This window comes from Electrophorus electricus, chromosome 4 (assembly GCF_013358815.1).
Source record: "Electrophorus electricus isolate fEleEle1 chromosome 4, fEleEle1.pri, whole genome shotgun sequence".
NCBI lineage: Eukaryota > Metazoa > Chordata > Actinopteri > Gymnotiformes > Gymnotidae > Electrophorus > Electrophorus electricus.
The window spans coordinates 23129066-23154065 of record NC_049538.1 but is presented as its reverse complement, the minus strand read 5'-3'; the positions used below and the strand labels follow the sequence as shown (position 1 = coordinate 23154065).

The 25000-nt window shown below is 47.3% G+C and overlaps 1 protein-coding gene across 14 annotated transcripts in view; it reads right to left on the bottom strand.

Annotated features, from left to right (window-relative positions):
• Window positions 1–25000, bottom strand: part of frmd4a (FERM domain containing 4A) — a 96050-nt gene that overhangs the window by 2936 nt on the left and 68114 nt on the right. For 11 of the 14 annotated variants that reach the window (XM_035525512.1, XM_035525513.1, XM_035525509.1 and 8 more), the window contains exons 2-21: window positions 24586–24651; window positions 18754–18848; window positions 17661–17753; window positions 15798–15882; window positions 15098–15154; window positions 14908–14930; window positions 14109–14192; window positions 13622–13687; window positions 13246–13303; window positions 12931–13017; window positions 8511–8587; window positions 6679–6820; window positions 6020–6161; window positions 3641–3774; window positions 2832–2954; window positions 1828–2059; window positions 1255–1311; window positions 830–1067; window positions 442–594; window positions 1–302 (exon numbers count right to left, since the gene is read on the bottom strand). The exon at window positions 1–302 is cut by the window's left edge and continues 552 nt beyond it. In XM_035525512.1, the coding sequence (XP_035381405.1) occupies window positions 1–302; window positions 442–594; window positions 830–1067; window positions 1255–1311; window positions 1828–2059; window positions 2832–2954; window positions 3641–3774; window positions 6020–6161; window positions 6679–6820; window positions 8511–8587; window positions 12931–13017; window positions 13246–13303; window positions 13622–13687; window positions 14109–14192; window positions 14908–14930; window positions 15098–15154; window positions 15798–15882; window positions 17661–17753; window positions 18754–18848; window positions 24586–24651 (2314 nt within the window). The remainder of the gene's footprint in view (window positions 303–441; window positions 595–829; window positions 1068–1254; window positions 1312–1827; window positions 2060–2831; window positions 2955–3640; window positions 3775–6019; window positions 6162–6678; window positions 6821–8510; window positions 8588–12930; window positions 13018–13245; window positions 13304–13621; window positions 13688–14108; window positions 14193–14907; window positions 14931–15097; window positions 15155–15797; window positions 15883–17660; window positions 17754–18753; window positions 18849–24585; window positions 24652–25000) is intronic. The other 3 variants (XM_035525511.1, XM_035525506.1, XM_035525508.1) reach the window with 2 other exon arrangements.

Below are 25000 nucleotides of genomic sequence, written 5' to 3'. Positions count from 1 at the left end.
CGCCCAGGTGTCCGGCGGATTTGTGGCGCTGGCGCTGGCGCTGGCGCGCCTTGGAGGGCGAGTCCTCGGCCAGCGTGCAGTAGTTCGGGTTGGCGCCTGATGGTGGGTAATAGTGCTCCGAGCTTGAATGGCTGGTGCAGGACGAACAGTCGTCAGGGGCCACCGAACCGTTGCTCCCCGCCCTCTGTGGCCCTGACAGGAACAGCTCGGGACTGAGTCCCGCGTCTGACTCCGCCTCCATATTCAGCAGCTTCCCCTGCGACTCCAGGCTTGAGCTCCGCCCACGGAAAGGCTGAGAGAGGCTGTGACCGAGAGAGTGGGAGCGAAAATAATGCAGCAACATCACTAAGAAAGTTGTGTATTGTACCAAGATGATTCAATATGTAACTGCGCAGCTGTGTGTGTGTGTGTGTGTGTGTGTGTGTGTGTGTGTTTATATACCTGGCTGAGTGGACATAGCTCCTGGTTCTCAGGTCTGGAGTAGAGGGCATGCTGGACTGGCTGTTCCAGTGGGGCAGGGTGCGCACTGGGCTGCTCTGAAGTGAATTACTCCCCCCAGCCTCACAGCTGCCTGTGCTCGGGAACCGCCTGTGACTACCACACACACACACACACACACACACACACACACACACACACACACACACACACACACACACATCTCTGATGCTCTGATGACCTACATACATAATTATACGGCACACACGATACCTTGATAAACACACACTTTAATTTCACCCAGTATTTTTGTTAAGCAAAAAGGTCTGCGATGGTTATGCCTGCATGACAGTGGTAAGCACGCGAGCAGACGGATGATCCGTGTGCAGACCTGGAGTGGGAGGGGCGTTTCTTCACCCTCTCGTAGGGCTCGTCCAGGGAGCTCTCGCTCCACATGCGTGGTTTGATGGGCGACTTGTCATAGTCACTGCGCTGGTAGTGCAGGTGCCGGAGGCCCTCCAGAGACTGTGGAGGAGGGGGTCTGCTGTGGCAGGGCGGCCGGGGAGGAAGGCCTTTATGCGGGGAGGAGACCGGTGAGAATGTGGGGGTCCCCGTCACCTGGGGGTCATCTGGGACAGCGAGGGTTGTAGGGAGCAGGAAAGAAGGGGGTAAGAGTCAGAGTGTGATGTGTGGTGGGTTTGCAATGTGGGCTGTGAGGCGAGCCAGAGGGGATGGAGAGGCTGTGATGTGTAAGAGGTTGACTGTGGAATGCTGTCAGCACAGTGACAGAGTGGTGTGTGTGTTTGTGTAACTCACCATCATCTAGCACCAGAGCGTCAGATAAAGAGCTGTCCTCTGAGCCGATATTAGCCTCTGCAAGAGAGAGTGAGAGCGCATGCAGTGCTCAACATCGTTTCACACAGTCTCACCTACACACACACACACTTCCCAGAGACTGCTAATGACTGGCATAAGATATAGTCTGAGGGCAAGCACACTAGCTGGTGTGTGTTTGTATATGTGTGTGCCAGTGTGTGTGCATTAAACGAATTTAATGGGCAGCCTCGTCCTACGCAGCGGTTCCACACTATTTTATAGCTCTGAGCGCAGGGTTTAGGTTTCTCAGCCTGGAAAGTCTTCATGGGGGAAGACTCGTTAACTCGTTTAACCACAGCACACACACACACACACACACACACACACGCGCACGCACGCACAAAAACATGAGCAGGGCATCGGTGTGGACACCGTGGTCGCCACAGACGCCGTAACTCTTTATTAACGTGAGAATGTGTAAGAGTGCGTGCAATAGTACTCTCTATGATGAGTGAACGCCTTAACTCATTAGTGAAGTGTGGGTGCGTGAGTGTGTGCGTGTGGTGGTGGTACCCTCTATGATGAGCGAGGCGCGCTGGGTGGGCTTCTTGCCCGAGCGGATGCGGTGCTCATTAATGGCGTTCTCCATGTCCTGCAGTTTCTTCAGGGCATTCAGGTATGATGCCTTGCGCTGTTTCCTCAGCTTCTTGCTGCTGACATGCGGATCGCTGGCCAAGCGTCGCGCCGCCTCTGTGATCTGAGACTGGATCGCAAACTCCCTCTCCAAACGCTCCAGCTCCTCCTCCTAACGCGCGCACACACACAGACACACAAACACACACACGTCCAGACCGAGAACATACATTAACACACGACTGACCTTAAAAATGGCTGTCATGCAGGCCAAAAACCACAGTCCTTCAAAGTGCCCTCTAAGACCCAGCCAAAACCCATGATCACAGTGACAACACACCTTCAGGAATTAAGCACTCCATCCCAACAGACACACACACACACACACACACACACACACACAGAGTAAAGCAACCTGCTGTCTACTACTGTTTTGAGAGGAAAGAAACTGAGACACTGTGATATTATATCAACAGCTTTGGTAATTAGTACAATCTCTTCTTACCCCTACATTCTTTTTCATTTACTCTCTCTCTCTCTCTCTCTCTCTCTCTCTCTCTCTCACACACACACACACACACACACACACACACACACACACACACACACACACACACACACACACAGTCTCTCTCTCTCGCTTCTCCATGCCCATTTTGTAACCCTGTGCCTTGGCTTACACTCAAAACACACTCACTATCACCACTTCCTCTAAATGATGCCAGACTGAGCACTGCTGCTATTTATAGTCATCCAAGGCTGTGGAAAGTCTGAACGTGGAGTAAAAGGAAGATTATTATTTTTGGAGCACCACCCTAGTCAACAGCCCATGGGCAATGACAGTCATCCATTTTAAAAATGGCTGCCAGAAACAAGACTGCATCCTGATTTGTCACTGTCAATTCAGAAATGTCTGGCAGGTCAGAGTTCAGAGGTTAGCTCACCTCTCCTTTTGGGAGGATTTTCTGTTCGTCCAGTTTGAAAGCAGTGCCGATTTTGCGCCGTACTGTGGGTGGCTCCTCACCCGGGTCCAGAGGATACTCTTTAGGAAGTCTTCCTGTCAGCTCCTGCGACACGAAAAAACACACGCACGCGCGCGCACACACACGCACACATGATTTACAGATAAGCAGCTGATGATGAGACTGAGTTGTGTGCCTGTGTGAACTCTTTCAGTACCACAGCATTAAGAATATTTTAAATAGGTCAGATGTGCATATGTGGGTGGGTGTTATACTTGTATCATGCTCATAACCACGGCAAACAACAGAACCAGTAGGTAATGTAATGTCTCAGTGTAGAGAGGTAGTTTGTAGGTGGTGTTTAGGTGAGGTAGTGTGACAGTGTTTAGAGGTGGGGGATGCTACATAGTGTCAGGTGGTGTGGAGAGGTGGGGTTTGTTATGCTAGTGTCAGGCGGTGTGGAGAGGTTGGGTTTGTTACACTAGTGTCAGGTGTGGAGAGGTGGGATTTGTTACATTAGTGTCAGGAGGTGTGGAAAGGTGGGGTTTGTTACACTAGTGTCAGGCGGTGTGGAGAGGTGGGGTTTGTTACACTAGTGTCAGGAGGTGTGGAGAGGTGGGGTTTGTTACACTAGTGTCAGGCGGTGTGGAGAGGTGAGGTTTGTTACACTAGTGTCAGGCGGTGTGGAGAGGTGGGGTTTGTTACACTAGTGTCAGGAGGTGTGGAGAGGTGGGGTTTGTTACACTAGTGTCAGGTGGTGTGGAGAGGTGGCGGATGCGTGAGGCTCTGACCGCTTCTCTGATGCAGATGCTCTTGAGCTCCTCTATCCTCTGTCGCAGAGTCTCCTCCAGGGCCTCCTGTCTGGCCCGCAAGGCTGCCAGCATGTCCTTCTTAGCCGTCTGTGAGCTGTCCGACTCTTGAGAACCTGTACACACACACACCCCACCCCCCCAAACATCAAGTCTGCACTCACACACATCAGAGCTGACAATCAATTAATACTTTTTGCTGAGAATGTGTGTGTTTGGGTGTGTGAATACCGATGAACACAAAGGTCAAAGATTATTCTAAAGGGTAAACAAATTCAGCAACTCCAGGCAAGATGTGAACAATGAGCTTGACCTTTATGTGTGAAAGCGTGTGTATGTACGTGTGTGTGTGTGTGTGTGTCACCCATCCTGGAGGGGCCGACTGTACCCATTCAAGTGTGCAAAAACAGGATTGAATAGAACAAGAGATTTAACAGGGAGACATTGTTTAACAGAAGCACGAAGGTGGTCAGAGCAAGGAGCCAGGCATTGTTCATGTGAGGGGTGTGTGTGTGTGTGTGTGTGTGTGTGTGTGTGTGTGTGTGTGAGTGTGTGTGTGTGAGTACATGCATGGGTACACCTGTTTTACAAGCCAAAATGCCACAAGGAAGTGAGTGGAATGTTTTAATAAGGTAGGAGCAGTGACCGTAGCTGGCCTTAATATAGCTGCACACCATAAAATCCATGAAAACGTAAAATTGGTAAGTTATAATGTGTGTGTGTCTGTGTGTTTGTGTGCAAGTGTGTGAGTGAGTGTTTTGGAGGAGTAAAAAGTAGTTTGCTAACCTTCTAACCAAAGCTGTCATGCATGACACACAGCTGCCTGTGCATCACTGGGGCAGGCTTGCACTAATGTGTGTGTAGGGAGGGGTCAGGGTCATAGGTCACTATAGGCCGGGACTGTCTGTTTGTGTGTCCAAAGACCAGCAGACAGGAAAGCTGTCTGGGAATTTGTCATGGGTCATCTTTACAAATGAGCTGGATCACTAGAATCCACATAGGCGTGTGGGTGTGTGGGGTGTGGGGGTGGGTGACCATATGACGTGGTTACTGAGGTTCTGAATTTCCTGTTAAGATTTAACCTGAATTGTGTCCTGAAATCTTCAGGAAATGTAAATTAGTGCCCCAATTCAAAGCACCAGCGGCTCATAAACCATGAGTGAAAGCCCACGGAATGCTGGGTGTTTTTGGAGGTTTGCTGATGGGAACAATTCGAGTTTCCATTGTGTTGAATAAGGATCCGCTGTGCTGTTCATTTAAGGAAAGAGAGTTAGGCCTCGGTTCTGCTCCTCTGTGGAAACCTTCAGACCGAATGAGATGTTTTTCTTCCTCTGTCTAACTCTCTCTCAGCAACGTCTCTGTGGATGTCTGCAGAAAAACAGTCCCAGACAGAGCCACGGCTATGGTCGAGCAGCGGAGCTATAGAGCGACGTCCTTTAGCAAGCCAAAAATGTGTATGCATGTGCGTGCATATACAAGAAAGGGCCCCGGTCCATATACACATGGGCAGTCCCCCTCTCTCACGCGCACACACACACACACACACACACACACACACACACACACACACACACACACACACACATTCTAGAACAGAGGGGCTTTGTACTGGACAGGACAAAGCTGGCAGCCTCCTGCACTCTTCCATCTCTCCCTCCCTCTATCCATCAATCTCTACTAAATTTGTCCATCCTTAAAGGCACTAAATATAGAGGGGTATACCAGCCCACACACACACACACACACACACACACACACACACACACACACGCGCGTGCATGCACACACGACTACTGTACCAGGACCCTCTCTTCCCCAGGGACATGCGGTCAGGACCTAAGGATCCAATTTAATGAATGAATTGAGAAGACACTGCCAGTGAACTGCAGCACAGTGTGCAGAGAGACTCCCTATGACAGTGATCTCATCCTTTAACTCTTTCTCTGCGTGCGGTGAGTAAATGAGAAGCTGGAGAGTCTCCTTCTCTCCTTAAACTCTCACCCCATCCCGCTCTCACTTTGTCTCTTTCTCTGCATGTCTCTCTAGCTGTCTGTGTCTGTCTGTTTCTCTCTCTGCACGTGACAAGTGATACCATGGCAGGATTCCAAAAGCAACAGCAGGAGGAGTTGTTCTCACTCTCCCCCACACAATTTCACAAAAACACACACAGACACACACACACACATGCACACGCACACACACATGCACACACACATGCACACACACATGCACACACGCACACACAGAGCTGCATAAACACATAATCCTATCAATATAATGTTTTTATTCATGACGACATCACCCTTCTTAGGAAAATGTTTGTGTGCTCGTGCTCATGCGTGTGTGTGTGTGCACACTAACCTGAGGACAGAAGGCTTCCGCTGCTGCCACTAATGATCTTGCCTTTGCTGCCCATATTGGCGAGTTTGGAGGTCTTCAGAGTGCCCGTCTCCGTGAGGTCAATGGCTATCTCATTCAGGCTGCGTGCTGCATGGATCTTTGACTGAGCGAAAAACAGAAAGACAGAGAGAAGAAGTGAGAGAGTGTGTGTGAGAGAGAGAGAGAGAGAGAGAGAGAGAGAGAGAGAGAGAGAGAGAGAGAGAGAAGCAGTGAATGTGCTAGCCAGCTGTATATAGTGTGTGACAGGATTTTCCGAGAGATGAACATTCCACACAGCTTTTAAAAGTGTAACTCAATCCTCACACTCACTTTGAGAAAAGTAATAAGCAGATATGTGTGTATGTGAGTGCATATGCAGTTTTCATAGCAGCTGAAGTGTCTAAATATCCGTAGTCCAGTCAAACAGAGAATTCAAGTCAAAGGAAACATGCTGACAGCACACATACAAACACATTATTTTCTGACGATTCAAGAGCACAAGATGCATGTACAGCATAAAAGCGCATGTGCGCGCACACACACACACACACACACACACACACACACACACACACACACACACACACACACACACACACACACACACACACACACACACACACACACACACACACACACACCTTGCTCTGTTTTCGGTCCAGGTAGAACTGATGCTGGCTGATGGCCATGGCCCAGATGGACTTGATGAGGGCGGGGCAGGCGTACCAGGTGTGGACAGCGATGCCGCTGTGACCAAACGTCCTTCGCGTTACCGATGCCCTGCAGTTAGAGCAAACACAAACCGACTTTATATTCACTGGATATCATTAAGCCGAAGGATGCCAAGTCTGTGCAAATGAATGGTTGTTATCACCAGCATAAAACCAAACACAATGTTTATTAACACTTCACTGTACTCTGGTTACAATAGCCTGTCATTGACAGACCAATATACAGCCTGCTTGACCTTTATGAGGGCCCATTTACAATACATTACAGCAATACATGTTTATTACAGTGTTGGAAACACCACACTATAATTTGCTAGTACAAACTAATATAGAATTCCTTTGTGTCTATTGTGTAACACAATCAAATGAGCACTTTCACTAAGGTAAGCACTGTAGACCGTAACCATTGCATTGCTTTACATTCCAGTTAAGCGGATTCCAGTAAACCCTCCACAACAGCGACAGCGTTAGGCTCCGCTCTAGCAGTGCGAGCTGGGTGGTGGCTTGCTGGGGTCGAAGAGAGAGCCTTGGGGAAGGAACCGCTGTACCACACACAGCGCCACCCACAGCCCCACACCATTTACAGCACAGAGCACACCTACAGGCTGGGGTGGGTGGGTGGGTGTGTGTGTGTGTGTGTGTGTGTGTGTGGCGTGGGGGGAGCCAGCCCTCTGCCTGTCTGTTGTTCCGTGGGTTTTATAAAGACTGAGGTGCTCTATAAATACCTTGCTGGCCCTGCATGCTCACACACTCTGAGTGAAGATAAACACAGGGCCCTTGCCTCCTGCTCCTGTGGACACCCTGTTCCCCTGCCTCTCGGGCCCTCTGCACGCCAGAGGGACAGAGAATAACCCCTTACACTGCAAGTAAGTTCTCGACCTGCAGGATCGTTCTAACAATGGAAACCCTCCCCTAACTGACACCTCCTCTCCTCTTTTGACCACATGTAGCCTCAAGCTTCTGCTGGACCTCCTCTCCCTGCTGCTTCCAGCTGGGGGAGTAGTGGGATATGGGGGGGGGGGGGGGGGTCAGAGGTGACAGGCCTGTCTGTGGCCAGGGCCCTGGGTCTCCTGGCACAGAGCATGCACTGATGAGCTCATAAGAACCACAGCGAAAACAAATGCCTCATATCAATCTCTCCACACAGTGGAGTAAGAGAGAGACAGAGGGAGAGAGAGAGAGAAAGAAAAACTGTCTTGGTGTTTTGATTCACATGCCCCTGCTGTGATCCTTTTTCACTTACTTATTTCCACTGGTGAAAGGAAGTAAAGGATGTGTATTTAATAATAAACAGCTGAACATCAACGCACCTCCAGATCCAGACCAAGCAGACAGTGAGCAGCACAAGTCACCCTAGTGGTATTACAAGCTCAGAAGCAGTGCATGGCAATCCTTTACCAACTCTCTCTGGCACAGTGAGCAAGCTGTTGTACTACGTAGTTGCTGACCTAATAATATGAACATTATTGGTATTCCAGTACTAATGCCTGGAGTCTGGTACAGACTGTGTGTTACTGGCAAGCTGAGAGAAACAGGGGGTAATCTGAGACTGCTGTGAACTTACTGCAAGTTAACAATGTTACAAATCTCATCATCATAGCAAAACAAGAGCCAAGACAGCCACAACATGAGTAAAATTATCGCTCACTTCCTACAGTGACTGTGGTGCAGTGATTTACTTTACCCTCTAAGGTCATGAACTGAGGTTGTGTGTGTGTTTCTTGTCTGTAATATAAATTTACCTTCTCGGGTCATGAACTTCTACTGAGAACTTCTTCTCTCTGAAGTAAAGATTCTCCAGCTGCCTCCATTGGAACACCTGAGGAGAGGAGAGAACCGTTTCAAAGCAGCCTCACGATCTTCATCGAGACACCCACAGTCATCGTCAGGTTAACTCCTCAGGGTACACACTCAATGGCGCATGTGAGGAGGACCGTATCGCACGATTGCTGGCCGGCTTTGCCAGGGTTCCTAACCTGTCAGACCCGTTCACACCAAAATGCTCCTCTTTGTCCTTTTAAAGCTCCTCTGCTCAGAGAGCCGCTGGAAGAGTGTGTGTGTGCGCGCATGTGTGAGTGAAAGATTCTCTTTAAAAGTTCTGGGCTCTGTCCGTGTTTCTGTGAGAGAGAGCGAGAGTGTTTGGCAGGGGAATGAGGGAGAAAGGGGGAGGAGCCAGCTGCCTTCTCAGCCCCCTCCCTCCCTCTGGGACACAAACTTCCTGCTCCCACCATGGACTGTGCGTGGGCGGGGTCTGGGGAGAGTGCAGAGGGACGTGTGTGTGTGTGTGTGTGTGTGTGTGTGTGTGTGTGTGTGTGTGTACACATCACAGCCACTGCTCCAAACAGAGCTCTGCAGCTTTATTCAACTCCCCCTTTCTCTTCATTCACTCATAAAGCCAGGTTCTGTTTCTCATTACACACACACACACACACACACACACACACACACACACACACACACACACACACACACACACACATGACAGGAGTTTGTGCATTGCACACGCACTGGACTCCTCCAGCCATCAGCTGAACAGATGAGAAAAGGAGGGTAGAGTTGAAGCTCTGTGCTTCCATGAGCCCAGGGGCCTTCGCTCCCAGCACCCTCAGCAGGCTTTACCAAGCGCTATAGCAGGGAAGCGTTCTCATCAGTGCTGTGACCAGTGGATTCCCAGATTCATTTGTGTGTTATCAGGCTCAGATGCATGGGGAAAAGAGAGCAAGTGGTAAAGGAACACGAAAAGGGGAGTGGAGGAAAGGGGGAGAGAGGGAGGAAAAAGAGGGGAGAGAGGGAGGAACAGAGGAGGCCGGCTTTAAAAAGCCGAAGAATTTTAACAGCCTGGGAAAACAATGGACAGATGAGGGAAGCAGGGAGGAAGGGTACAAAGTCAAACACACACACACACACACACGCACACACACACACACAAACAAATGTACGCATACAGACACACAAAAATGTTCTACATATATCATTATGACCAGTTTTTTGAGTGGCCCTGGTGGTCTCTGGGGACAAAGAACAAATCTGAACTCAACACTTTCTCAACAGCTTTCATCTAGCAGATTTTATCATTCATATTGTTTTCCTTCCAAGAGATGGAGATACAGTTAGAGACAGAGACAGAGACAGACACAGAGAGAGAGATAGAGAGAGAGAGAGAGAGAGAGAGAGAGAGAGAGAGAGAGAGAGAGAGAGAGAGAGAGAGTGGGAGCATATAGAGAACGATCAATGATGCCTACTCTTGAGATGTAGTTCTGGTTCTGGCCAATGAGGGAAAGATCATTAGCCACACCAAAGTGCATTCTGGGTACAGCAAGGTGGACAATGGAATTCCATCATTGTTCTGGGTGAACACAGCTCTGGCGTTTGTGTGTGTGTGTGTACATGCACACACGTGTGAACAGCATTAAAGCCTACTGGACCAAGTCTAGGCATTACAGGACACTGGACCGGGTCAAGAAATTAGGGGATACTGGACCAGATCAAGGCATTAAAGGATACTGAACCAGATCAAGGCATTACAGAACACTGGACCGGGTCTAGGCATTACAGAACACTTGACCGGGTCTAGGCATTACAGAACACTGAACCAGATCAAGGCATTATAGGATACTGAACCAGATCAAAGCATTACAGAACACTGGACTGGATCAAGGCATTACAGAACACTGGACCGGATCAAGGCATTACAGAACACTGGACCAGGTCTAGGCATTACAGGATAATGGACCAGGTCTAGGCATTACAGAACACTGAACCGGGTCTAGGCATTACAGGATACTGGACCAGGTCTAGGCATTACAGAACACTGGACCGGGTCTAGGCATTACAGGATATTGGACCAGATCTAGGAATAGTGAACCAGCACTGAAGCCTTGCCACCTCAGTCAGACAGAGATAGGGCAGTCAGAGACATACACGCTATCTGATACGCCAGATGGTGAGGTCCAGAGCTCGCTCAGGAGTGAAGTGTGTAGCATGTTGTGGTGCTGATGGGCCAGGGCCTCTAATGCTGTTAATCACTGAGGTGCAATTTTATGGAGTCCTTACGATGTGTGGGACAGTGTCTCTGTCAACTGGAGTCTGCCAGTAAATGACTACCAGAATGGAAAGGGTGTGTATGTATTATGACTATCATACACTATTATTAACCTTCATAATACACAACACACCCAGCGCACAGTACATTCATACAATGAGACTATATACACTGCACAGCGGACTCATACAATGAGACTACAAACACGTGACAATCTCTGGAGAGTAAATCAACTGTAGCGCAGAGGGACAGAGAGTCACACTGGCACAGACTCTCAGACCTGCAGTCTGCAGGAAGGGTGAGTGGACGTGCCTTGTTTAGATAGTGGAGGCTACAGTGCCGTTGTTCGAGATGAAGACAGACATGGAAGTCACGCGTTAGTGGATATGGCAGACAGGAAACACAAACACACCCACAGTGTGCTCATCAGCCTTAGCTTGCTCACTTTGCTTTGTGTGTGTGTGTGTGTGTGTGTGCTGAGTCATTTATACAAGGGCTTGGATGCCCCGTTGTCCTTAACCCTAAAATCCCCTCTTGTGCATGCACGCACACACACACACAGTCTTAACTCACTTGTGGTCACACAGTTATTGCTGCCTCCTATCAGGAGAGAGTTAAACCTCATTAACCAAACAACCACTAACTCAGTGTGGTTACGGTGTGGTTCACATTCATGTACATGCCGTCTTTACACACACAGTCCACTACGGGTGGTACACAACCAATAATCATTAGCATATGTGAGTAAAGCACTACTCTAATCAAGGACAGGCCAGAGCTCGTACCTCATCTGAAACTAAGGTGACTAACAAACAAACCCTCCAGACTCATCTAGACTAAAATACACTGCATTAACCAAGAACTAAAACCTACTTTAGGGACACACACACATACACCAACACATCTCTATTCCACCAGCTAGCAATGATTGCAAGCTTTGCTTCGTTTGCAGTCTTGCTATAAAATTTCTGCAAACACTTCAATTTTGCATTTGCTTTCTGCCCTTTTATCCTTTCCCTTGCCACCTCTCTCTCTCTCTCTCTCTCTCTCTCTCTCTCTCTCTCTCTCTCTCTCTCTCTCTCTCTCTCCCTCCCTCCCTCCCTCCCTCCCTCCCTCTCCCTCTCCCTCTCCCTCTCCATGTAACAGAGCTCTCTAAAGAGGTCTGCCTGCCTGCCCTCACACTTGGCTGGACGATGCTGGGCTTTGAACACTATTTTTAGTGTGTGGTTTGGAGGAAAGTGCACAAACACATTTTTCTACCACTTCACACAAACTCAAGATCCAGCCATGCACACACGCACACGCACACACACACACACACACACACACGCACACGCGCACACACAAACGCACACACACACGCACACGCACACAGACACATGCACACAGACACGCGCACACACACACGCGCACACACACACGCGCACACACGCGCGCACACACACACGCGCACACACACACACGCACACACACAAAGAATACAGTGAGATGTTGGTGCCAAAGATGCTTCTCTGAAGCTGTGGGGCTGAGGGTGTGAGTAATGGAGTGCTGTCTGTCTGAGAGTTTGTGCTTCTCTGTCTCATGTTCCACCCCACCTTGACCTAGGGTTATAGCACATTGGTCATTACCTCGCAGGGTCATGCAAAGGTCTGGGGTTATGACACTCTAAGGTCTCAGTTCATGCATCTTGGGTGATGGCACAAGCTAAGAGGTTAGAGAAGGTTGTGCTGTAGTCATTCTTCATTTCTCTCTCTCTCTCTCTCTCTCTCTCTCTCTCTCTCTCTCTCTCTCTCACACACACACACACACACACACACACACACAACTTCTTATGCTGTTAGACCATATGTAGTCACGAACATTTTTATGCAGTTAACATTTGAGCAGAGTAGAGCCAAGTATAGAATATCTGTTTTTAAAGTAAAGATAGCCACCTCCATTTCTTAGAATACTGTACAATGATATTTGACGGGTCACGCTAACACAGAAGCTCAGAACTATGCTCGGACATGTCATGTGACATGATATAAGTCTAGCAAACTCACAAGCAAGCACGCAGTGTTCACTGAAAGGAAGGCATAAGGGCAGCAGTGAGGTTAAGGGAGAAGACCATTCTTTACCTTTCGGGGTTTCACTTTGTCCTGGTAGTCATATTGAAAGATGCCCTTATAGCTTAACCCCAACCACCAAGGGATTCCCTGCTTGTCCTGAGTGAGAGAGCAAGAGATTGTGGGGGACTTTTGGGTTGGTTTATGACTGCAGAAACATACAGGGCTGCAATATAACCTTAAATGTTTTTAAAGACCTAGAACATGCACTTTGCCATTAAAAGACAGCCAGTGTGTAAGGAAATGAGTGTGCACACGCATATCTGTGTGTGTAGGCTGAAGCTTATGATGATAAATTTACACACACTAGGAGACAGACAGACCTACCTTAACCGCATAGTAATGCACTCCATATGTAGGTAGCGACTCCACAATGCTCATATAACTGAGAGAGAGAGAGAGAGAGAGAGAGAGAGAGAGAGTGGGGGAGGGAGAGAGAGAGAGAGAGAGAGAGAGAGAGAGAGAGAGCGAGAGAGAGAAGAGAGACACGGAGGGAGGGTTTGAGAGCCTACATATTTCAGCAAACAGACATGCACAACTGTTCCAAACCTGCACATGTTAAGACCCTTTAAAGTGGATCAACAAGTGTCATAATGAAAGCTCTAGCCATGTTCAAGTGCAAACAGAAACCTTTATAGTTTATTTCTTAAAACAGCTGCATTGTGGGCATTCATTCATGCTGTCTCCTTCGTAAGAGACTTACTTGACAATAGCCTGGCCCCTGGACTGGCCACTCAGCTTCTTATAATACTCAATGACTCGGTCTTCACTGTAAAACACACACACACGCACATGATTTACAGATGAGCAGCTGATGTTGAGACTGAGTTGTGTGCCTGTGTGAACTCCCCAGCATGTACCAGCAGTGTGCTGAGGCTGGGAATGTGGAGGGAAACCCTGACAGGGATAAAACCCGACAGGGATACAGCCTGACAGGGATTGAACCCAGCAGGGATACTGCCCGACAGTGATACGCCCTGGCATTGCCTGCCAGGCTGTTGGGTGTGCGACAGGATGGCACTAACATCTCCCTGTCAACAGCGAGCGGGACACCCTAGAGCTGCAGACTGCCAGCATTTGATTCTCATCACATCTATTCTGTGCTTAAACAGATTACAGAATAGCATACACATGTCATCACTTCTGTGTTTGTGTGTGTGTGTGTCTGTGTGTGTCTGTGTATGTCTCACCAGTACGCAAGTGATGGATGCTCTTTCAGGGCCTGTGTAGGCAAGGCTGGCAGCTTCTTAAGGTCAGCCCTCGTAGCATCATTACTGCAGTGAAAAACACACACGACCCATTACGATCCAATTACTATTCCCACAGTGAACTACAAGTCCCAGCGGCCCTAAGAAATAGCAGGAACTGGCCTGGCCTGCCACGTGTGTCTGCAACTGTAAATGAAGCCTTATGGGGAAAGAGGGAATGAAGATAGGGGTGGATGAAAAAAAGCAAAGAGAAACACCAACTCTGGCCCTTCTCAGTCCAGCCAGCAGGACTGTAGTGTAAGTGAAAGAACAACAGAGCAAAACAATGAGGGAGGGATGAGAGGAATTAGCCCAGGAAGGACTATAAGACCGGGTGCATGTCAGTGAGTGTGCCTGAATCTGAGAGGCAAAAACGCTGCAGACACAACTTCAAACACGGGGAGGGGGGGTGTCAATGGAATGGGGTCATTGTGTGTAACATATCTCTGTTTATTCTCAGCATACCACTTCCTACCATCTGCATCTGTTCCCAGGACTCCCACCCCCAATCCTGTTCATTCACTCTCTCTCTCTCTCTCTGAGTCTCTCTCTCTCTCTCTCTCTCTCTCTCTCTCTCTCTCTCTCTCTCTCTCTCTATCTTCCTGCAGTTGCAGTGTCCGGCATGTGGGGGGCCTGTTCTCACTCTGCAGTGACACTCTGCCACCAACTAAGACACTGCAACACTGGGTATGTTATTTGAGGCTGGTGGAGAGCACTTCACGTGTCTGCTCATGGGGCTTACCTTGTGAAGTCTCCCTTGGCTTCCTGAAAGACAATAACAGAACCAAAGGAGTCAGTTATTGGAAACAAAACAGTAACAAGAGGTTACTCAGTTACAAAGTTCCTGTGTGCATGAGTGTGCGTGTGTGTATGGGCGCACACACATACATATGTATATATTTTTTTACAGTAAGGAACACTGTAATGCTTACCTGCAATATGTAGGAGGCCAGTTCGAAGACTACTTCACTGTCCACCTCTATGAGCTCCTGTGAGAGAGAGCGTGAACATGGGAATAAGACATTGAGACGAGGCTGCCGGACGGAGCACAGCCCGTCTCCCAACCTGTCCGAACCGTCCACCTCCTTATACGCTTCCTTCAGCACTCAGCCCTGGTTACCCTCTTAGTGATCTCTCCCACACACACCTACACATACCAGGGGCTGTTATTCACCACACTTCAGATGCCAGAAACAACAAAGTGGTTAATCCATCCACACAGGGGTTCAAAAATGCCAGCTTGCATAAACTCAAATATTCACTTCCAAACTATTACATTTTAAGGCAAAGAAGGCCAATCTTATCAGAAGGGAGGAATTTGTTCTGAAGTCTGGCAACTTTAAAGATATCTTTCCAGACTAATGGGAATTCTTTCATAATCTCTCATAAGGTGCTTATCGCTTCTCAGATTGTGCTATTGCTTGGTCTGCCTTCTAGTGGTAGTACCATGATACTGCAAAAATCCCAATCTAGCAAATTAATTTATGTGAGCCATGCCAAAAACACACACACTAATACTTTTGCTAGCTAATGTAGTAAAGCTGATACATTCAGCGGAAAACCAACAAACTTCAGTTCAAAATGTACAAAACAAATGTCAAACTATGTCTGTTAGTACTGTCTTGAGATTACCTTATAAATGCAGGATTTGGCATTGAGGAAAAACAGCTCAATAGTGGCATTGTCCTTCAAGTAAGAGATACTCTCTATATAAAACCTGTGAAGAGCAAGACACAAACAGAAACAATAGATATATGTCACAAAGCCCAGATAAATCATCATGTAAGAGTGCCTGGGTTTATTTACAGTTTGAAACTGTAGCTGTAGTTATTCATTCACCCTTGGAACACTTTGCCATGTTCAGATATGCTGTACTTGCATACAATAACCAGCAGGGGTCATTAGCCACACAAGCGTTCTGGCTCACACTGTCTCACACATGAATAAATAAACGTGAAAATACATGCATCAGTGAGACCCAACTGTATAGTCCAGTTTGAAAAAACATACGAAAACATATGAAAATATGGATATTATACAGTGACAAACACAGTGACACACAACTCCCCACAAAAATGGAGGCATAACTATACTGGTATGACTAGCCTTTAATACACACTGACTAGAGTAGAACAGGGCAGAGGGAATGTTGGAGGTAAAAGCATTTTATTGAGAGAAAGAGATCGAGACAGAGATAGAGAGAGAGAGAGGGATAATTAAAAGCGTACTGGCAGCTGGTTTAGTTGGAGATGTGAGTGAAAGGGGGAGAGTGTCTTACACACATCAAAGGCTTCAGCTCCTCTCAATCAATATCCCAGTCAGGAGCGGAGAGCAGAATTACCCCCCCCCCCGCCAACACACACACACACACACACACACACACACACACACACACACACACACACACACACACACACGTGCATTCAAACAGGCTGGCAGGACACAGAGGCCAGAGGCCTCTGTCATTCAGCTCCGTAAACGTCCGTGGAGCCGCGCCGCTGCTAGCCTAAACCCAGGGCCCGCGCATGGGCGCCGAAAACCAGCAAAAATGGCAGCAGTTGGAGCTGTAAGGGTGGAGAGGGGGGACCACACCAGCCTGACGAACACACAGACCCAAGCATGAAGCCCGTCAGGTGTGTGCGCATGCGAGTGCAACGAGGTACGATGGGGGTGTGCTACACAATACAAATGATGACTCGCACACGCTGCAGTATGTCAGCAGGTACTTTATGTTAATGATATGAGGAATTACACTGGTCTGTGTCAAGTATGTTTTGAGTAAAAATCAATAAAGCTCATTAACACACTGCTGGCTTGTCTTTCTGTGTGATGAACAGCCAGAATGAAACGGCACCGCCACCGTGACGATGAAATTAATGAAGGTGTTAATGAGAGGAACAGCAAGTCCTGATTGGCTGACAGCTCCCATGGCGACTAGTTAACTCCAGGGCCAAATTCATTCCATAGTCTCTTATATCTGAGAGCAATGCAATTGACCCTGTTAATTTGCAGTAACAAAAACACGAGCACACACATACAAAAACATACATCCCCCAGTGGACCACTTCACTGTCAGAGTGTGAAGTGTTTCCTCCCAGCTTATGCCATTTACACAAACCTGTGTCTGCTTTTGTATGTGTGTGTGTCTGTGTGTGTGTGTGTGTGTGTGTGTGTGTGTGTGGTGTGTGTTTCTTTTTTAAACACAACCGACAACTCTCAGAGCATAATAACAGGCTCAAACTAAATGAAACATACCTTGCATGAGATAGGACTATAAAAATATCTCTGAATAAAAAATGGCTGTTACAGTTGTGAATTATCAACATCCAACATTATTGACTAACAAAATTTCTCAACATGAGTTTGCCTCTAGCAGTTCAATGTGGCCTTGAAATGGATCTAACATAGAATGACCTGTGTGTGTGCGCGCGTGTGTGTGCGTGTATGTATGTGTGTGTTGCCATGTGTACATAAATATGCTATGCTAGTCCTCACCTAACACAGAAGTAAAGGACAATAGGGCCAGATTTCTTGGGAAATTCATGCTCCAGAACACGTCTATCCAACTGCAGCCAGCTGAAATGGCCCCTGTAACAGCAGAGATGGCAGAGATCACACACAGCCAGCATCTCTTTTTCAACACACACACACACACATACACACGCACATGCGCGCACTCACACACGCACACACACACACGCGCGCGCACGGTCACCCAGTGAATAGAGCTATGACTATAAAGACAAGCAAATATCACATACAGTAATTATCACATGATATATATTCACTACAAACATTGCAAGATATACAGCGTACTGAGAGCCACTGTGTGCGTGTGCGTGTGTGAGACAGTGAGACGAAAAGCAGCAGCCTTGACTTTATCCCTGGCGACAGCAGTCTGTTGAGCAGTCTGCCGGCTCAGAAAACTGCAGACTGTTGTGTTGCAGAGGTCAAGGGTCATCTGACTATTTTTCAGAATGTTTCAGAACTACAAATGCAGTCTCCTGGGGTGCTTCATGCAGGGCTGGGAAAATATGTAGGTAAGTTTGTAGTTTATGTGTATTGTGTGTGTGTGTTTGTGTGTGTGTGTGTACTTGAGCGCATGCATGTGTTGGTTTATGAGAAATTTTGTGTGTGTGTGTGTATGTTTATGTGAACTCTCCTGACTATTGTGTAAAACCTGAGATCAAGAGGGATAACCTGAAACTATTCTGACAAACCAAAGAGCTTCTTCTTTTTACGAAAGCTACACTGTTCATATTTTAAATCTAAAAGCGTTTTTTACTAAAGTTAAACTTAAGGGTAGGATTAGGCTTGTACAATTCTTATTACATATACGCAGTTACATATGTAACATAACATACATTATACATGCATGTGTATTAATGTGCATGAGCATTTGCGTGTGTGTGTGTGTGTGTGTGTATGTGTGTGTGAGTGAGACAGAAAGCTGTATCTGGCTCCGATCTGGGACCACTCTCTTAAGATAATCAGAAGGGTCCTGCTGAACTCCTCCAGCGAGGGAGCACATGTTCCAACCCATGGGCCTGCAGAGCTTGCTAGGGGAGCCTGCTGAGAACAAACTCACGTGTCATCTGTGTAGGAGATCCCAAAATACTCCTTTTCTTTCAGATTGAAGTGGGACGCTACCAGATCCAGGAGGTCCTTTGCCATCAGTTTGGGCTGAGAGACAAACAAAGAGAAAAAAATACTGCTGTTAACTTAAGGAAAGTAAAATATCTTTATATACCTATTATATTCAAAGCACAACTATGTCTTGTGGCGGTGAGTTGATATATTCTGAAGATTACTGGGTTATGGCAATACCTTGAGCGTTTAAGTACGCGTGTTTATGTAAGGATCTCCTATTAATGTGTGAATGACTGAATGACTTTTCTGATAGAGTATTGATCTTCTATTGTTTCTTATATTTCTGCCCTACTACAGAAGATTGTTTTATTATTACATGAGAATGTTACGCTGTGCCCACACACACACAAACTAAAACATAAACAAACAAACAACTACATGCACATACAAGCACAAACACTGTCAATACTGACACACACATTATACTTGAAATCTGCAAGACATGGACTGGCATTTTGTCACATGCTTTCTGCAAGCTGTTTTTACCCTATTTGTGTGTGTGTGTGTGTGGACAATGAAATTACTAGTAAACCTTATGCCTAGAGAATCTGTCATTCTAATTATTTACTAGCAGTACCAGAGTGCCAGATCAGTCCACAGTGAAGGATGCCTGGTTGGGGCATCAGACCAATTCTGTAATATGGTGGATAATTCTGAACACACACAAACATACACACGCTCACACACACACACACACACACACACACACACACACACACACACACACACACACACACACACACACACACACACACACACACACACAGCAATTGTGCCTGTGTGCCATGTGCTGTCCACAGGCCTGTGTTTAAATGCTCTAATTATTGTTTCTGTTCCACATAGATCGCTTTCCATTAACTCCACACACACCCACATGCATAAACACACACGGTACACACACCCAGAGAGATGCACACAAACCCGAACAAAATAAATCACTTAAGAGAGTCCACAGCCTAAAAATAGCCCCCAGAAATTTGGAACAATGTACAATTACTACAGCTGCCAAGACAGAAAGAAACGGACAGAGAGACAGACAGACAAACAGAAAGGAAGGAAGAAAGAAAGGGGGAAAAGGGAGAGAGAGAGATCGCACCGTGCTAGATTTTGGCTACAGCTAGATGTACATTTGAGTGGGCAAGTCTGTTCCCCAAGAATATCCAGAAGAAACATGACTCCATCGTACAGTGTTTGCTGAGCCTGCCCTCATGCCATCCTGTTGCTGATCCTCCTGGACACGCGAGGAAGCAGTGGACTACATCTGCTAGCGTCTGACCAACACTGCTTGTATAACGTCCTCATCTCAAACATTCACACGTATGCTTTGAAAATGTTTTTAGGAACCTGTTTGTATGCTGCAGCCACTCAGCACATGTGGAGTAGGCTAGCTTACTTCCTCAATTAGCTGGTGTGTGTGTGTGTGTGTGTGTGGGGGGGGGGGGGGGTGTTGAGGGAATAAAAGCCATTAATCCACACCAAGCATGGCTTCTTAGCTGTATTCTCTCCCTCACCTTCTCTCTCCTCCCTTCAATTACTGACAGCATATGTGCCCACACTATCTGAGATAGTGAACATGATTAGGAAGTATTCATATCCTGACACTATACTGATAAGAAAGAGTGCATGCGTGTGCGTGTGTGTGTGAGTCTAGTGATTTACTAATACAGAAAGGAAGAAATATGGTGAGTCTCTCCTGCACAGCTGCAGCAGACATGCGAGGCAAGCGTGCAAACAGAGGTGCAGGTGTGTTATGTAGGAGGGCGATCCGGTGGGCGAGGAGTTAATAGGACAGTATCAGATAACCATTACACACACACACACAAGATGATAATGACATGCTGCAGGGCTAGGCCAGATCAGTTTCAAGGCTGTCACGAGACGCCCGGCGTGACGCCAGCAAGTGGGACTGGGATTACAGAGTGTGTGGAGTGGAGCGCAGACCCAGTGGCCCAAAGTGACCTGTAGGGGTCAGAGTTCAGTGCTGTACACTAGGTCATCTGAAGCATGGCTTCCCAAAGCCAGCATGACGACGTAATGTTCGGCACATTTACAGGTTTTCTATACTCTAACACATTTGGCGTAACTCGCACGCTGCTCACCAAGGTTCTCATAATGCCCTTCAAAGGACCGGGAGACTCTCATGCACCAAGACCCGACGACACAGCAGGACAAAGCAGGAGCTGTCTCTTTACGAGCACTGGAGTGAGGAGGTCTGTTTGTCACTGACAACCAGAGGAAGCTCCTACTGCCTGGGTAAGCACTAGGTTTACAAAAGCTAAAGATCAGTAGTCCTAGGTGCTTAAATGAACTACCACTCAGACACACGCACGTGCACACATGCACAAACGCAGGCTTAATTATAGTGCAAAAAAACCCTGACAATGAGAGAGGGAATGTACAAACACTTTAATACGTCAAGCCTCAACAGGACAGAAGACAAACATTCTTCAGATACAGCAAGGAGTTTCTGTCTCTAATGCCACCATTAAAGCAAATTATAGCGTGCAAAGATTACAGCCTGCTGAAGGACATTTTAGAGACAGCCAGCCTTTCCTGGACAGAACACACAGAGCAGCCAGATATAAGCACCAAACTTAGCTTACAATCCCTAACAATCACACAGGTGCACACAGACAATGTCTTTAAAAGCTCCTGAGAGACATTACAGTCTGACCTGAATACCCACACCCCCGCCAATTATCAGCAAAACACCCAAGGTCAAATCAAGCCAATTTAAAACCATATAGAAACACATGGACTGTTCACCCCAAGCTACAGGCCTGAATGTTAAATACAGACTCTTGATCTGCATTGTGTAAGATCCTCCAGTGTAAATGTCAGAGTGCTACCATATGTGTGTGTGTGTGTGTGTGTGTGTGTGTGTGTGTAGGACAGTGTAAGCTCAGTATAAGCCAATATAAATGTCAGAGTCCTGGGACAACTCCAGCGAGGCGAAAAAGAGCAAGAGGAACAGGAAAAAGTGAAAAGAGACTCCAGAGAGAAAATCACAGCGAGGGGCCTATATCCATATATATGTGTGTCTCTGTGTGTGTGTGTGTGTGTGTGTGTGTGTGTGTATGCAGGTTTGGGTGTGGGTGTGTTAGGCCTTAGCCTAAACTTACAGGCAGTACGATCTTATGCCTCTCCAAACGGCTCTTCCATTATGTACTAGGAGTTTGGCTCGATGACGGCCAGAATTCTGTACACCGCCCATCCAAAAGACAAGGCTCAGACATGGCTCATCACTTCCTCTAGTGTCCATCTTTTTGCCAGCGCTATCTGATGTGTGGTCATGTTAAAGAAGAGTTTGTGGAGGCTGCCGTGTGGCTGCACTGGTTGGAGCTACTTGGAATCCAGTTGAACTGTAGAGGATTCCAGTTTTGACAGAAGTCACGCAGGAGTTGAGGGAGGCTGTAGTGAGGTAGTGTAGTGTATTAAGGGAACAGCCTTCTGCAGTCCCTCTACAGCCCCCAGAGAGAGAGAAAAATGGAAAGAGGGAAGAAAGAGAGGGAAATGGAGAGAAAAAGCAAAGAGGAGAGGAGAAGAGGGAAAGAAGGAGGAGACAGGGACAGAAGAGTAGAGATAGAGAGGGAGAGTCAATGTAAACATAGCTACTGTAAGCATCCCAGTACACTAAATCCTGGGCCTGCTTTGCTTAGTAAATACTGAGTGCCATTAAACTGGTGAAGGAAGTTCTCATGGGCAGAAGGTGCCTCTCAGGAGGGAACGAACTAAGAGAGAAAGTAGGCCACGTGTTAGTGTTATGTGTTAATGGAGCTGGTTGTTTGCAGCCCATAAAGAAGCGCCTGTCTCAGTGGGGGGTTCAGCGAGGATGTGCTCAGAGGGGTCCATGGCTCTCACACTCCAGTGCCAGTCTACACTGATCCACACTCACAGCGCCAGTCTACACCGATCCACACTCATGCTGGCACCAGCCTACACCGATCCACACTCACAGCACAAATCTACACTGGGCCACACTCACATGTCATACTGGCAGGGATCAGCCCAGATGTCCACTTCTAAGATCCAGCACTCAGTCGTGGTTGTTTTAACACTTTGCCACTCTTTGTCTCTTTCAGTTCAATTGCTTTCGCCCATTTGAGCACTTTGAGCATTTCATCTTCTCCACTAAACTTTTAAAACGGTTCTCTCCCTCTCGCTTTGATCTCGCTGCTCATCAGACCAAGGCCAGAACCTGAATCAAACTCAGTCATCCAGCACTTCAAAGGGAGTGGAGTAAAGGACTGAAAAAAGAATAGAGGTGCAGGGCCCAAGATATGATATAGCTGCAGCTGAGAGAGCAATTTCAGTACGTTCAACTCATGCTGGAGTCTAGAGGGATCGGCTCAGCTTAGCAAATCACATCTGACAGACAAGGGCTGACAGAAAAGAGAACGTGAGAGAGAGTGGGAGAGAAAGAAAAGGTGGAGAGAGGTAGACTGAAAGAGAGAGAAAACAACCTGATGAAGATATGCATAAGTGCATTTAATTCTGTCAGGCATGGAAGGCTAGAAAGAATACAGAGCACCATAGGCTTGTGTTTTCCTCATGAATAGGGATGTCCTGTGTCTCTGTGTGTGTGTGTGTGTGTGTGTGTGTGTGATAGGGATGAGGGCAGCAGAGAAGAAAGTGCGCTCGTTAAGGTTGTGCTGAAACTATGTTTATGCTTTCATGGCCTGAGCAGGACATGAGAGACAGACTCATTGGAGTCTATCAGAACTCTTGACTGGGCCTGATTGTGCTGACTGATTTCAATGAGGAGGAGCTGGCCCATGCAATGGGTGCAGAGCATACTGACTGGAGGTTAAATCAAAGTGGTAGATGCTGATTGGGGTTGTTATGGCAACATACATGTGCCAGAGGGCCTCTAGAAGGTCCTGCCTTTCAACAGGAGCACTTGTATTATACACACACTCTTTTGTGTCCATAAGTAACCGGAAATTGTCACAATTTTTTGTTGATTTGGCTCTGTAATCCCCCTCACTGGATTTGAAGATCAAACAGGGAGAACCATACAAGCCCTTTTTATACAAAAGTCCCTCCATTTGAGGACATCACAACTAACTGGACAAATAACCAGACAATATAGTTTTATGCAGGACTTGGTTGAAACCATTTGAGAGAGAGGGCTGCTTGCATTGTGTGAGCCCAGACATCATAGACCCTCGGTGTATTCACACAGTGATGCTCTGGCAGGCCTGTAGTTACTCTGTCATTTGTAATCATGCAGTCATTTTCATTCCACCTTGTTTTGGGGGGTTTTGCCTTAAGTACATTTACAAAACCAGGTGCGATTCCTATATAGGCCACACAATATAAATGTAAATATATTCAGCCTCTGCACTTAACCTCATAGCCACTGTTTCCATTCAAATCCAATGTGGTGGAGTTCATCAAACAACTGTGCCTCTGTCTAATTAATTACGAATTGCACCATAGACAAATGCAACAGTGTGCAAGGAAACATTATAAAACAGGGCTCTAATCTCTCACTCATGCACATACGCACACCTACACACACACACACACAAAGACCCCCCCCCCTCGCAGATGGTAATTAACTCTCAGAGGAGCAGTGAGGATTTCCCTTCTCAGACCAGTGAGAGGAAATCTGAGATAGCAATCATAAAACCACACAGTTCACACCTCCTTTATTCTGCAGTGCAATACTGCAGGCAGGCAAGGTGGGCGGACACGAGGCTGTAGGGTGTCCCTGCATCACCCCACGTCCCCTCTAGCAGACTGCTACTGGGTGCGAGCCACTGACCTGCACAAGGAGCTCCAGCTTCCTGTCGTCCAGGAGATGGACCTGACATCTCCGCCCCTCCGTCATCTAGAAAAAGAGGGAGAGAGAGAGAGAGGGAGCGAGGGAGAGAATGATTAACCATTGCACACCGATAGCAGTAACCTCATCATCAACAACAAAAACAGCAGCAGCAAATACTGGGTCATCATGAAAAGATGGCAAAACCGCAACGGAAACTCTCCTTACATAGGTACACCCACCCATACACCCACACCCACACACACAAATACACAAAAACAAACTACCATTTAAGTGGAAGTGTTGCACAAGCAGTCTTGTGTTGACTGCTGTCCTGGCTCACGGCTAATGCTAAGCACACATGCCTCTTCCTTTGGCTCAGCTCATGTAGGTCTCCATCTGCAGTGCAGCCTAATGT